Raw genomic sequence first — 16,202 nt, forward strand, 5'->3', positions numbered from 1 at the left:
TAAAGGCACAGAGAATGGTGTGTGGTGGGGGGGTACTATATGAGGAAGTAACATTCATGCATTGTTAATAAATTAGGAGCAACCATGCTATAATTAGTCTTGAAATAACATATATTTTAATAAAAGAAAAACCTACTTCATTTACTTAATAAAGTATAAAAGCATTTGTTTTTAGTATGCTTATGGAAAAAACTGCATCTTATGTTACAACTACATTTTTCTAAATAGTCTTTAAAAACTTCTCTTTATATTTATATTTTCCTATTTTATAATTTTTTCCATAAATGATAATGATAACTATTACTTGGACATGCCTGCTTTCAAAGAAGTCACATTTAATAAATAAGCTATTAATCCTCCAGGCAAGGGACTCTAATATGCAATATTCTAACACGGCTCACTAATTAGCATTCTAAAACCAGACTTCTATATCTTAAATGACATGGATAATCTGGGAGAAAAGACAAACTAGTAATTTCTTTTAAAAGAAAAATTAAAACTACTAAAGTACTATGATATTTCCTTGCTCTAGAGAAAATACTAATACTTTAGCAATCCAACACCTTTATTTCTAGAAGAAATATAAGTTCATTTTTTAATACAACTTTATATCAAATATATTACACAGGGAAAAAGAAATATCCATTCCAAATATGAAAGAGTAGGAGAAAACTTAATTGACAACAAAATGTAAGAGGTAAAATAACTAGAAAGGATACAGAAATGAATATTATACTATCATAAGAAAGAATAAAGGTGACTACAATTTAAAAAATAGTACAATTATTTAAAAAAAAAAAAGTGTTATCATCAATTGTAACAAATGTTCCAGACCAGTGCAGGTATTGGTGGTGGGGTGGTGTACAGGAACCTGTGTTTTATTCATACTGCTTTGTAGACTCACAATTTCTCAAAAAAAAAACAAAAAACAAAAAAAAAACCGGCCCTGTTCACAGCAACCCCCTCCCAAAACAACAACAAAAACAATAAAAAACAGAGTACAAAGAATGAATGAGGGGACATCTATTAGGAAAGATTAGAGAAGCCAAAGAATATTTCTGGTAAAACATTGCAGGTTAAGCATACATCTTTTGTCTCCACTTCTTAAAACATCACTAAAATGCCATTAGTAGTAAACAGTATATAAAGCTAGAAAGCGCAAGAGAAGAGACAGCAGTAATCAGGAGAAATCACCAAGCCGAACAGTAGATGAACAGTGATAAATGACTCAGTCAACTAGAGAAAGCTGAAACCTAAGCCTATAGGGTTGGAAGCCTGTAAGAAATAAATTCATCCACACAAGGAATTATGGAAAGGCTCAGAAATTGGAAGCATTGGAAACTTCTGAAGGTAGATGTGAGAGGTGGGCCTGAGAACAAGATGGTTGAAAGTAAAAGCAATTAAACTCACCCCTACTGGGAAATAAGACCCATAGTTTATGCTTTTGTAAGACTAAACCAGCTCTGTTCTCAAGTACACCAAGGCAGGGACGGAGCACCATGTGGAAAACATGGGAATCAGGTGAGAGTCAGCATATGAATTAGTGAGACTTGCAGCCCACTTCTCAACCCAGCTCTCAGAACACTGGCTGCTAACCTAATACCCTCCAGGAAACTGGAAGGTTTCTTCTGGAGCAACTGTTTTACCCAAGAAAAATAATTACTGACATTTTATGTGTTCTAATAAAATAGACAGGTCCCTCCCTATTCAACCTATGGGAAAGCCCACAATTAGTAAGGCCCTCCCACATTTAGTATCTCACTCTTGAATATGAACAGACAACCAAGAATCACTGGATTATCTGAAGAAAGGCCATACACAAAAGACAAAGACCAATAAAAATGAACAGAAAAAAGGAGGCACAGAAGGTACAGAAACAATGTGGGATACAGAAGAAAACTTTAAAAAAGTAAACTAATTATCCTCAGAAACAAGATTATTATATCATGGAGCAAAAAGCAGCCTAATTAAAGAAAAGAAAATTTCAGAAAACAAGAAAGATCTTTGAAATAGAAAATATGACAGCTGAAATTTTAATTTCAGGTAAAATAAATTTCCCACAATGTAAAACAGAATGACCAAGAAATAAAAACTGGAAAAAAGAAAAGATAAGAAAACATATCAGTTCAACTTGTGCCTGTTTCCATTTTTCTAAGAAGAACTATTGGGGCAGGGAAGAGATGGAAGAAGGGGAATACCTACAGTTGAAATGAACCATGTTCAGAAACTTGTTAAAAATCAAAATTAACTTGGTTAATGGGTATGATTTGGATGAAAGTAAAACAGATATGCTATAGAGAACAAACAAATGACTGAGTATTGTAAGAACTTTAGATTGGGAGTGACAAAAATTGCCTTCTATGTGCTAGATGGGGCTCTTCCAGAAAGGGGCTTTTGCATGTGCTATAACTTGCCTGTGGGAAAAGGGATGAAGGGGATTGGTGTTCAGTTTTCATATCTGTAACTTAAAGTACTGTTCAAAAAGTCTTCTAAAGTTCCTTCCAGATCTACATTCTTTAAGTCTAATTCCCACCTCCTTCATGGAGCCTGTTTTTACTACTCCAGGTACATCAGATTTCTGAAACCAAAAATGAATGCAATTTAAATGTGGCTAGTGTTCTCTAGCAAGGCGTAGATCTTTAAGTATTTAACAATATACTTTGTAAGGATTAAATATATACAAACATTAAAAATATTTGTATCCCCTAAAAGCATAAGTTTGAGGATCATGATTTCTGGGGTCTCAATCCAACGTTGTCATTGGTAAGTTATGTGACCTAGAGCAAACAAATAAATTATGAGTCTCAGTTTCCACATCTGTGTAAGTGGACTAAAGAAGATAACCTTTAAGGTCCTTTCTAGTTCTAAACAGACTATGGTTCTAAACAAAAATGATTAAGGGAATGGAATTATTAAATAGATCTACTAACAAAATTGCTTTCTGACATTTTGGTGCCAAAAGGGATGAGGGAAATTACAATACATATACAGGATTAAATCAGAACTGCTTACCCTTCCATTTTTACAGATATAATCAAATAGCTCTCCTCCTGAGACATATTCCATCACCATGAAAATATCAGATGGTGTACTGATGACCTGGTACCTGGTGAGAAAAAACATTATCTACCGATATTAAAACATTCATTCATTCAATAAATATTTACTAAGTTCTTATAATGTAGCAGGCACTGTGCTAGGAGCTGGGAAAACAGCAAAGAACAAAACAAATTCTCTGCCCTAATGGAGTTCATGTTTCAGAAACCAGGAAACAGATACTAAATATATAAGCAATATATCAGGTGGTAGAATGTACTATAAAGAGACTAAAGCAAACTAGGAATGTTTTATACAAGGTAATCAAAGAAGGCTTCTCTGATAAATTAACATTTGAGCAGAACCTGAAAGAAGGGAGCAAACTATGCCTTTATCTAGGAGGAAGGTGAACCAGGCAGAGGCAAAAGCAAGTGCAAAGGCCCCCAGGGGAAAGCCTGCCTGGAATATTCAAGAAATGGTAAGGCGGCTAGGGCAGAATGAGCTGGGAGAGAGGAAAAGGATGTAGAGTCAAAGAGCTAACTGGAGACCACAGAACAGAGCACCTTACAGGCCATGATGAGGCTTTGGCTTTTATTCTAAGTGAGATGAAAAGCTATTGATGGCATTTAGCAGAGTAGTCATGTGATCTGACATATTAAAAGTATACTGATGGCAATGGTGTGAGAAGTTGACTGCAGACAGAAAAGGTGGAAGCAGCAAGCTACTGCAGTGGTCCACAAGAGAGATGATGGTGGCTCAGACTAAAGATGAAGATGAAGGAAGTGAGAAACAGATCCTGGATATATTTTGAAGGAAAGACATGGAATGGATGGTGGGAAGTAAGAGAAAGAGGATTGATCTTGGGAAGACTCAGTTTGGGAGGGTAACACAATTCAACTTTGCCCATGTTAAGTTTGAAATGCCCCATGTACATCCAGATGAAGATGTTAAGTAGTCAGTGCACATACAAGTCTGGAGTATAGCAAAGAGGTATATGAGGCAGGAGATTTACATTTAGGATGCATCAGCATATGGATGGTATTTAAAACCATGGTACCTCAACAAATAAGAAACCGTGTCAGTGAAACAAATGTTAAGTCAGCCCATTTAGTTCAAAAGCTTAAGCAGCTGATGGTGATGGTGGCACAACACTGTGAATGTAATTAACACCACTGAATTACTTTTCTGAATGTGGTTAAAAGGGGAAATTTTAGGTTGTATATACAGTACACTACTAAAATAAAAATTAAAAAAAAAAAAAGTCTAAGCAGCTTTCATTTGATGCCTGCATAATAAAGTAGGAGCTGAGAGCAGCAAATAACTTATCTGTAGACCTAACAACTGGCAACTGTAAATTAGCAGTAAGATTACTGCCCTTCTGAAATATTGGGTTCCTAAAATTTTATTATTTGTTTTATCAGGTATAAGCAACATGGGAGAAAACTCTTTCTTCTGCTCTGTTTCTAGTGAGGGCTAAATGATATCATGTGGAAATTTGGAGGTAGAGTTTTTACTAGCAAATCATTGTTGATTCTACAGCAATAGGAGCACTGAACATTATCTATCGAAGGGTATCTGTCCAGAAGACAGAAGTAAATGAGAAGGATAACAGCTGATAAGCTCAAGGGCAAAACATGAACATAAGGCTTAAGTCACCAAGAACAGGGTTGGAAAAATACATGAACAGGAAGAAACTTCTCAAAACCTTCAGCAAATAGAAAGGAGAAATGTTAGTTATCTTTCCTAACTGTCAGATTAAGAAGGTTAACAGAAGTGATGAAAAGATCATTTGACCACATTTAATATAATCAGAGCTTACAGTTTAATTATATGAGGGTGCCTGAAAAGCTTGAGGTTCTGAATTTCTCTGCGGATTTTTCCTACCACATCAAGGCTTCGAATCTTCTGTCGATTGAGTATTTTCACAGCAACTTTATGCCCAGTCAATTCATGTTTGCCAACTGTAGAAATAATATTTAATAATTAGTACCAGGCTTGATTAATAACACATTTAAACCTATTCCAAGAGTAATAATCATAGTTCTCAGAAAATACTTCAACAAATTTAAGTTCCTTTCTCTTCTGCCCAAATAGCTCTGAGTGTTTAAATGCTTAAGAGTGATTAAGTGAGCGAATACATAAGAAACTGGTAACAGTAGATTCCTCCAAAATGAAAAGCTAGAAGGCAAAAAGTGAGAGACTTTTTGTTGTATACTTTTGTAACTTTTAAATTTTTTAGTTTATTTTTTAAGCTACTATATATACAAACTGAGCTTTTTTTCTATGAATTTTAACACATGTAGAGATTTGTGTAACAACCGCCATAATCAGGATACAGAACAGTTCCATCATTCCCCAAAATTCCCTCATGCTAAAGACACCCTTCCATCATCCATAACGCCCTGAACCTTTTAAATTTTGGATGGGCACGTGATTTCTATTTTTTTAATGAAGCTAAAACAAGAAAAAATTAAGTAATTTGTGTTTCAATTTTGAATGCTATACCCAAAAAACAGTCAATGGTGACAGAACTTAGACATTTTCAAAGAGACAAAGTCTCAAAAGTTTAGCTTCCATGCACTCTTTCTCAAGAACTACTGGAGAATATGTATTCATATTTTTTATTGTTTCCAAGCTGAAAACCCAACTTGATATTTTAAATTTCTTATGTTTGAAACATTATTTGAAACAAGGAACCACTGTCATTAATCTGAAAAGACTTTTCTGCTTGATCTGAGGTCTGGGATGGAGTTGAGTCTGACCATCCTTTAAAAACTTCAGAAGGTTGAGAACCACCACAGGTTTTTAAGCAGGAGCAAAACAAGATAAATATTTCCCCCCCAAAGAATAAAGACCTCTTGCTTGTTCCTCACTTAATATGTGCTCTTCACAATTTAACAGTAAAAAGCATAGCATTTTAAAACTGGAGAGAACCTTACATTTCATGTGTCCAGTGGTTTTCAACAATTCAACACTTTTTTCACACCAGGCTGACCAAAACAATGAGTGATGAGCTATTCTGCCCACTGACACACACTGCAATTTAGAGGGATAGAACAGGGGACAGTGGCTTCTCATTATTTTTGGTACTTTAAAAATTTTTTTAGCACTTACTACTTTGCTAAAATAGACTTAATAATATTAATTCTAAGGTTGGGTTATACAAGTAATTCACAATAACAGAACAAAGATTGTTAAATAAGATTCAAAGGCAGTGTTTAAATCAGAGCCCTAACTCCCAATCCTTTTCAGAGAATATAATTTACCCACCCAAATTCACCTTCCACTTTGAACAGTTCCTTTCTTCACCTTCATAATACCTCTACGATACAAATATTTCTACCAAATGTGCAAATGCAAGATAGTCTATTCTAACCCAAAGGATGCTCATAGAATCATAAAATTAAAATACTATTTTTTAACTACCACCATGAAAGAGGAATCTCTAAATTTTCTTATGACTACAATTAACCTAGCTCAAAGAATCTCAAAATCATGGCCAAGCAGTCTAATGTATTCCTGAATTGTAATGGCTACTCCAAACTTGAAGATGCTGATCCCTTAGCGTGTAACCTGATGGGTTGGTCTCTGGAACACTGGGTATCTGTGTGACACCTGAAACTCAGAGCTAGAGCTCAGTAGATATGAATGTCAGTATTAGCGCATACAGCAACTGTTAAAAAAAAAGCTGAAAAAGAGCCCAGACTTCAATTAGTGATTTGAATGAAGCAGATCTGGTTAAGACTAGGCCAAACCGGGCCAAAGGGTAAAGGTCGAAACTGACTGCGTTTTAAAACTTGAACTTCCATGTGAGACCAAGGGAAGAGATGTCTATTTGGTGCAGGATCTATGTTTTCTAAACAGTATAACTCTACAGTCAGTTTGTTCAAACAGCACAATTACATGGAACTTTGAATGGGAAGTGAGATATGGTAGGTTTGTATAGGTTAGAGTGAAACAGTGACACATCCCGAAGTAATTTGTGCAGAGAATAAAAATATATTTGCAGGGCTACCCTGAGGAACTGGGGGAAAATGTGGAAGAGTTGGACTTCCTCACCTGAACTGATGCTGACGTTGTCACAAACATTGAGGACTGGGGGTCTGATGTGCCGAGCCCTCTATCATGGGACTTGCCCTTATGAAGCTCATTACTGCCAGGGAGAAACTAGACTTGCATATAATTGTGCCTAAGAGTCTCCCCGAGTACCTCTTTGTTGCTCAGATGTGGCCCTCTCTCTGTCTCCAAGCCACCTCGGCAGGCGAACTCACTGCCCTCCCCTCTACATGGGATCTGACTCCCAGGGGTGTAAATCTCCCTGGCAACACAGGATATGACTCCTGGGGATGAATCTGGACCCAGCATCGTGGGAAATTGAGAATATCTTCTTGACCAAAAGGGGGATGTGAAATGAAACGAAATAAAGTTTCAGTGGCTGAGAGATTTCAAATGGAGTTGAAAGGTCACTCTGGTGGACATTCTTATGCACTATATAGATAACACCTCTTAGGTTTTAATGTATTGGAATAGCTAGAAGTAAATACCTGAAACTATCAAACTCCAACCCAGTAGTCTGGACTCTTGAAGATGACTGTATAACAATGTAGCTTACAAGGGGTGACAGCATGATTGTGATAACCTCATGGAGCACACTGCCTTTATCTAGTGTATGGATGGATGAGTAGAAAAATGGGGACAAAAACTGAGTGAAAAATAGGGTGGTATGGGGGGATTTTTTTTACTTTTATTTTTTATTCTTATTCTGATTCTTTCTGATGTAAGGAAAATGTTCAAAAATGGATTGGGGTGATGAATGCATGACTGTATGATGGTACTGTGAACAGCTGATTGTACACCATGGATGACTGTATGGTATGTGAATATATTTCAATAAAACTAAATTTAATTGAAAAAAAAAACATGGCTAAGAAGTTATACAAGTGTCCAAAAAGATGGCAGAGTAACAGAATATACCCGATAAACTTCCATCAAGATCCCCTTAAAATATATGTAAAATCAATGGGAAAAGAAATAAAGCACATTCTAATTTCTGGTAAGGGTTTCTCCAATCTCCAGTAACTGCTCTGTGACTAGAGCAGCCAATTTACTGAGAAACCCTGATTCAGGAATTATCTTCTTCCAGAGAGCTGTTCTGCTGATACCTAAGGAAGTACTATTTCATCTGTCACTATCCCCCAAATCTCCACGCCCTAGTTTAGTGGGAACCTTCTTCCATTAGCTGCACAAATGAAAAAGAACTAGGAAATAGTCACAGTACTGGATAATGCTGGCAAGCTCAGCCTTGAGAGAATAATTAAACAGAGTCCATTTGGGCCCAAACTCCAAATCGTCACAAATCAGTCTCCACTCATACCATTCCCTACTCAACTAAGTTAGCACCATTTAACTTTAAAAAACAGCTGGGACTTATTTGAACCTCTGGACATACATACTATCATTACGAAGTGGCATAGGAGATTCAAGGCATTCTCTCAAACTTATTCATTCAGTAAAATGTACTGAGCATCTACTGTATGCCAGGTACTCTGCCAGGGAAAACAGTACTGACCAAAAGCAATTTAAGTCCTGACTTCCTCACCTTTGAAGATTACCAAGATAACAGTAAGGTAACAGTAAGGTAAGAAAGTTTTACAAGAAAAAAGAGTAAAAGAAACAAAAAGAATAGACATTAAATTCACCTAAGAAATGCATGAATATTCTAGGAAAAAAGATTCACTATTTTCAGGGTGATTAGAGACTAGAGAAATTATGAGCCAAGAGCAGAGCAAGTTAAATTTTACAACACAACAATTAAAGTCATTTAGAAAGCAATAAATTGCAGCAGGAATGCAGCAAAATCTCATGGAACAAACCAAAAGATGAGGAGGTAATTAGCAAGGATAGGAAGGAAGGTGATAGCCAAGGAATAGGGAATCAGATGTAATTTACCTCATGAGTAAAGAAGAGCAGAGTATTATTTGACATGTGAAGAACAGAAGTTGCTCTGAAAAGGCAGTAGCATAAGCAGAACCAAATCAACAATCAAAGCATAACTCAGAAGTTTTTTCTAATAAACACCTCACCAAATTATGAATTAATTATAAGTATAGAGGTATAACTTCTTCCCTTTTCAAATAGAAGAAATCACAAAATTATGAATATACAAACATTCAAACAAAACTTGAGTTCAGTGGTGAGGAGGTGGAAGGTGTCATGACAACAACTGTAGAGATTCACATCAGTACATGTGTGCACACACACACATACACAGACAATTAAGAACTTAAGAATTCATTAAGAACTAAATAAACAGGCAAAGTACACGATAAGCTGTTTTTTGTTTTTTTTTTTTTGATGGACAATTAGCACACTCATTCCTTTTTTTATTGCTGGGTAAACTGATAGAACATTTTACAAAAACATAATAGCCAATGCCCTAGAAGAGCATTAAGGATATTTCTTTCTTTTTTCTTTTTTTTTAAACCTGTAGTTCCCTTCCTCAGAATTTAACTTAGAATTAGATAGATGAAAAAGTGTATGTTTATTACAGTGTATTATTAGTAAGAACAAGACCGCAAATAACATAAATGACCAATTTCACAGAACAGTTTAATACACTTTTATTCCAATGTAACAGACTATTACAGGAAGACTATGAAAAATGTTCGTATAAAATGAAAAGAGAAAAAAAAAGTTATGTATGCCTTCAACATTTTCCAAGTACACAAAAAATATTTACATGAAAATGATAATATGCCAAAATGAAAAGTTGTTCTACAGTGAATAAACTGAATTTTTTTTTATTTTATTTGCTATTTTATAATCTTTTCAGTTAAAAAAATTACAGAAAGGAAAAGAAACAGTGCTGGTGTTAACAGATTAGCCATTTTGGGGAGTAGGAATGAATACCCAATTCCACTTCCATTTGAAAAGGCATTTTGTGTACAAATCATAGAGTCTGAAGTCATCTGGGTTTTGTTCCTGTTTGAAGGTACTTACAAGATATGTGACTTGGGCAAGTTAATTAACTTCAACTTCCTATTTATTCATCTGTAAAAATAGGATTACCACATAGTCTACAAGGCTGATTGTAAGGAACACATGAAATAGTGTTTGTAAAGCACTTTCCATAGTGCCCAGCATATAGTAAGTGCCCAGTAAATAAATGGTAGCTATAACTATTGCTCCCACAGCTGTCCCTCATCCCTATCTAGTTGACCCTGAATGATCTTGTTTAATCCCTCAATAGCCAGTTTCACCTCTGCTCTTTAGTTTGTCCCCTTTATCCACTTAGATTCAGTAACATGCTTTTATCCAGGCACATAGTTAGTGCTAAATAAATAACAGCTATAATCTTTATGCATCTAGCTCCCATCCCCATATGCTTCAGTCGCACAAACCTGCCCCCCTCCTTTTAATCCTGAGATTTCTAGCTTCCAAAGATCAACCCATTTCCTAACTTTTATTAATTTTCAACAAATTACTGCTAGTCATATATACACATAGTCATTATCAATAATTTTACCTACTACCTAAGAATTATAATATCATTTCTTGGGTCGTAAGGAAGCACAGGGGGTGGGGGTGGGGTTTAAATCAAACAAGCATTTCTTAAATACCATTTTTTACAATATAAATCTAGTTGATTTATAATGTATAATTAAGTATACAACTATTAAAAAGATAATATTCATGGCATACTCACTTTGTATCCAAACATACTAACTCTTTCACCAATGCTGGAAGATTGATATTATCAGCAACATTTTACAGGAAATGGAGGCACAGAGAGGTTAATTAACTTGCCCAAGTTTACACAGCTGTAAAAAAATTTGGCAAAGCCAAAATTTGAACCCAGATCTGGCTCTAACATCTATGCTTTTTCGAAAAATGGTAAATGAAATGGGATAAATTTTTCTAAAAGGTAATCCTCAAAAAGACATTATATAGTTAAATAACACAACATAAACATCTTTTTAATAAAACATAAATAGAAGTTGAACATATCAAAGGAATCCTTAATTTATGTTCTTCAAGTTTAGAAAGTAATAGACTGAATTCCCCTGTACTTATTTATAAGAATTATTCTTAAAATGCATCCATTCATTTAAGAAATATTTACTGAGCATCTGCACCTATTGTACCTATTGTAAGACAGGAAATGCTGCTACATACTTTTTCCTATACCAGAACAAGAATCCAGTCTACTAAAAACCTGCCTCATATCAATTTCAATATCTTAAGACAAGGTATGAAGAATACATTTTATTAATACACCCTATCAAACCAATGTAAATAAGTTACTCAAAAATTAAAGCATTATATGAGAGAAATGAAAAACATAAAACTATCTGCAAGTATTATGAAATATAATGGCAAGTTTATCAGTTTGTAATTGAATTTTCTAAAATATGATATTCACCATTAAAATTAACAATCTTTGAGAAAAGGTTTTCTAAACTGTATGTTTTAGTTTCCCAGCTGCTATAACAAATACCATACAATGGGTTGGCTGGAATTTTTGGCTGACAGTTTTGAGGCTAGAAGTCCAAAATCAAGGCATCAGCAAGGCAATGCTTTCTCCCAGGAGACTATGCTGTTCTGAGGCTGGCTGTCGGTGATCCTTGGTCTTTGGCTTTTCTGTCACATGGCAATACGCATAGTGACGTCCTCTCCTTTTTATTCTGGATTCCATTGACTTCTGCTGCTTGCTTCTCATGGCTTTCTCTCTCTGGCCTTCTCTATAAGGCCTCTATAATAGGCTTAAGACTCATCCTGGTTTGCCACACCTTAACTAAAATAGTATCTTCAAAAAGATCTACTGACAATGGGTTTACACCCACAGGAATGGATTAAGATTATGAACCTATTTTTCTGGGGTACATGACTCCAGCCCACCAACCACACTGTACTACACATGCCCATGATTTCATATTTTTCCCCCCAAAGATCAAAACTCACATCTGCTGACTCACAGTCCAGAGCTCTTTTAACCATTCAGGCACTATGCTGTGCCCCAGCAGGCACTGTTGTTTGGGCCCACAGACCCCACCAGGGCCAGCTGCAGATCTCCAGGAGGAATGCACAGTTTAAGGCACACCCACCCTGGGAAAATGGAGCACATCCACCACAGTCCTTCCTATGGGCATCAAAGCATCCCCACACCAACTTTAAGAACCTGGGCCACAGCCTTCCCAGATGTAGGTTGGCCTGCCTTGCCACACACAGCCTTCCCTGTGATGCCCACTTCAACCTTCTGTTCAGCCTGCCCACACCTCCATCTCCTAGGCTGAGCACACACAGTTTGAGTGGGCCAGAGCGTTGTTTCTTACATGGAACACACTGTATGTACATGACAACTGGGAACCAAGCAAATGTTAAAATATGTATGAGCATTAGTTATCCCGTGCCCTCACAGTATTGTCTGTGGGAGTTAATTTAGCTGGGCAGGATTTCTTGCTCCTGTGCCTTCTAAGTTCTTACATCTGCTTTTTGAAGTTGTGCCTCATCTTTCACAACCTATCACTTCTTCTAGTCCTCTCCTTCGTGTTCCATTCTGGGAATTCTAATTTCCTTTGAGATAGAAATATCATAAAACTAAGATTATTAGAAAAGAGCTTCAAAGTATGTGCTACAAAACTCTAGGACTAGAGAGTCTACACAGAAAAAGATGTCATAGTGAAATAAATCTGGAAAGAGATGCATATTCTCTCTTTTGGAGACTCACTACACATATTAACGCTGTAAAGGCTCTGAGAAGTCCTACAGTAAAGAAATCTGTTAAATTTTGTTTAACCTGGTATTTTCCAGTCTTAATTGGGTACAAGTTTTTCTCTCTGAGGTTTTCAAATAAGATCCCAACACTGATGATTCTAAAATACTTTCTCTTTCAGAGTTGGCAACATCCTTTCAATTTACCCATTCTTCCCCTATTCTTTCCCTCCTTCCTTCATCCCAGCAAAATCTTGGTGATTTAAGGTTATCGTATCATAATCTATTACATGCTCCTTACTTAGAGAAATAGAAATATTTACCTTGAACCCAATTAGGAACATAAGTCAATATTAAAATTTCAATAGCATTAAACTTTAAAAATATAGTGTCTTCAAAAGGATAAATATTGTATCATTTCACTTGTATGAAATATTTAAGAGTAAGCAAATTCATAGAGACAGAGAGTAGATTAGAAGTTGTGGTTTGGGGGTGGGGTAATTGCTTACTGGGTACAGTTTATGTTTGGAGTGATGAAAAAGTTTTGGTGATGCCTGGTGGTGGTAGTAACACAATATTGTGAATGTAGTTAATATCATTATATTGTATACATGGTTAAAATGGGAAATTTGTCATCTATACTGAACACAATAAGGTATGTTTCTTACAGCTTAAGAAACACACATGATCACAGTTGAGCCTCAAAATAAACCTATGATATGGGTATTATTATCTTATTTTACAGATAAAGAAGCTGAAGCTCTCAGAGATTATGTAATTTGTTGAGTACAGCTACTAAATGATGAGTCTGGGACACATCTTCTGCCTCCAGGTCATTTGACCTGGACCCTCTACCCAGCCATCACTATGCAGTGGGAGGGGAAAACAAGGCTCAGAACAATATCAGAACCTGAATAGTTTTCTAAAAAAATCTAAAGATTCTCCTCTATTGACTAAACTTAGTTACAGCCAAATGAATTGCTGCCCCATAGTTAAATCAATTAATGTAGTAAATGGACTTTGTTAGACATATGCACTACTAAAGGATTTTTTCCCTCTTTCAAAGCTTAAAACTTTAATCTTCAGACTGTCATAGTTTTACAACAGTGTTAAAATGTTGCTTTTGAACTAAATAGGAAAATCAGTATTTCAGCAATGGAAGACTTGCAAGTCACCCACAGCAAAGGTTGCCAGCTTTCACAATGTCTCTCTCACAAGAACAGTGGATTAGTCAACTATATATTAGCTAACAATCCAGTTATACGTATCTAAAAGGCACTTTGTCTAACTGTAGACTATTGTTAACAAACGCTCTTCTAATCAGATATCCAAGCTTGGAGTGAAACATCGTACTTTGAAAGGGGGGATTTTAAATAGGATAGAGATGCCATAGAGACAGAAGTATTTTAAAGATATTCTAATCACCTAGTCATTTCATTCCCCTTCTAAAATTAAAGACTAAAAACTCCACTTCTAAAAGTAATAGGGAAATAACTTAATCCTGGAGTGGGGTAAAACAAATGGTTTATAATGTAGAATGTAGGGGAACTAGCAATAGAGAGCAATTAAGGAAGGGGGAACAATAATCCAAGAACAGATAAGCTATCATGGGTAAATTTAACGTTCTGGGAATGCCCAGGAATGACTATGGTCTGTCAATTTCTGATGAGTATAGTAGGAACAAGTCCACAGAAATGTTGCTATATTAGGTAACTTTCTTGGGGTAGTGTAGGAACATGTTGGAAGTAAAGTAGTTATCTTAGATTAGTTGTCTTTTTCTTATTCCCTTGTTATGGTCTCTTTGAAATGTTCTTTTATTGCATGTTTTTTTTTAATTATTATTTTTATTATTTTTTATTTTTTTATTTTTCATACAGTTGATTTAAAAAAAAAAAAAAGTTAAAAAAAACAAGGAAAAAAATATGTAGAGCCCCCTTGAGGAGCCTGTGGAGAATGCAGGGGTATTGGCCTACCCCACCTCGATGGTTGCTAACATGACCACAGACATAGGGGACTGGTGGTTTGATGGGTTGAGCCCTCTACCACAGGATTTACCCTTGGGAAGACTGTTGCTGCAAAGGAGAGGCTAGGCCTCCCTATGGTTGTGCCTAAGAGCCTCCTCCCGAATGCCCTCTCTCTCTAGCTAAGTCAACTTGAAAGGTGAAATCACTGCCCTCCCCCCTACGTGGGATCAGACACCAAGGGGAGTGAATCTCCTGGGCAATGTGGAATATGACTCCCGGGTAGGAATGTAGACCCGGCATCGTGGGATGGAGAACATCTTCTTGACCAAAAGGGGGATGAGAAAGGAAATGAAATAAGTTTCAGAGGCAGAGAGATTCCAAAAGGAGCCGAGAGGTCACTCTGGTGGGCACTCTTACGCACAATTTAGAAAACCCTTTTTAGGTTCTAAAGAATTGGGGTATCTGGTGGTAGATACCTGAAACTATCAAACTACAACCCAGAACCCATGAATCTCGAAGACAATTGTATAAAAATGTAGCTTATGAGGGGTGACAATGGGATTGGGAAAGCCATAAGGACCACACTCCACTTTGTCTAGTTTATGGATGGATGAGTAGAAAAATAGGGGAAGGAAACAAACAAACAAACAGACAAAGGCACCCAGTGTTCTTTTTTACTTTAATTGCTCTCTTTCACTTTAATTATTATTCTTGTTATTTTTGTGTGTGTTCTAATGAAGGTGTCAGGGATTGATTTAGGTGATGAATGTACAACTATTTAATGGTACTGTGAACAATCGAATGTACGATTTGTTTTGTATGACTGCATGGTATATGAATATATCTCAATAAAATGAAGATTTAAAAAAAAAGGTGGAAATTTGAGAAAGTTACCTTTTTTTTTTTTTTTAACAACATTTCAGACACACAAAAAGGGGGGGGGGGGTATTGCAAATACCTGTGTGCCACCACCAGCTTAAGTAATAAAACATCACAGATACAACTGAAGCACGTATGACTCCACCCAGATTCCCTTCTCCTTCTCTCCCTTTAAGTAACCACTATCCTGAATTTGTTTATCCTTCCCACATATATTTGTTTACTGCATATGTATGAATCCATAAACAATAAGTAACATTTTTCTTATTTTATTTTTGCAATTTTATTATTTCATACATTCTTTTTAATATGCAATACCTGCACTACACAGACACTTCAAAAGTACCAAAGGATATTTATACAGTGAAATGTCCCCCTGCTACCTAGTTTCCCTCCTCTAAGCAACTAATATAACTGGATTGTTGTGTTTCTCTAAAGAGACACTCTATACATATAGAAGCAGTTACTCTTAGATACATATTTGCAAATAGTTACAAATGGTATCATACTATACACACTATTTTACTACTTCCTTTTTCCTCTTAAAAATATTTTCTACTACCCCCTTTTTCCTCTTAAAAATACATCTTGGGAACTGCTCCCTAAATTACA

The 16,202-nt window shown here is 36.0% G+C and overlaps 1 protein-coding gene across 3 annotated transcripts in view; it reads right to left on the reverse strand.

The window, feature by feature from the left end:
- PRKAA1 (protein kinase AMP-activated catalytic subunit alpha 1) overlaps positions 1-16,202 on the reverse strand; it is a 34,634-nt gene that overhangs the window by 14,717 nt on the left and 3,715 nt on the right. For all 3 annotated transcript variants that reach the window (XM_037798894.1, XM_037798893.1, XM_037798895.1), the window contains 2 exons: positions 4,856-4,997; positions 3,013-3,106 (listed from right to left, as the gene is read on the reverse strand). In XM_037798894.1, coding sequence (XP_037654822.1) covers positions 3,013-3,106; positions 4,856-4,997 — 236 coding nt within the window. The remainder of the gene's footprint in view (positions 1-3,012; positions 3,107-4,855; positions 4,998-16,202) is intronic.

This window comes from Choloepus didactylus, chromosome 11 (assembly GCF_015220235.1).
Source record: "Choloepus didactylus isolate mChoDid1 chromosome 11, mChoDid1.pri, whole genome shotgun sequence".
Classification (NCBI taxonomy): domain Eukaryota; kingdom Metazoa; phylum Chordata; class Mammalia; order Pilosa; family Megalonychidae; genus Choloepus; species Choloepus didactylus.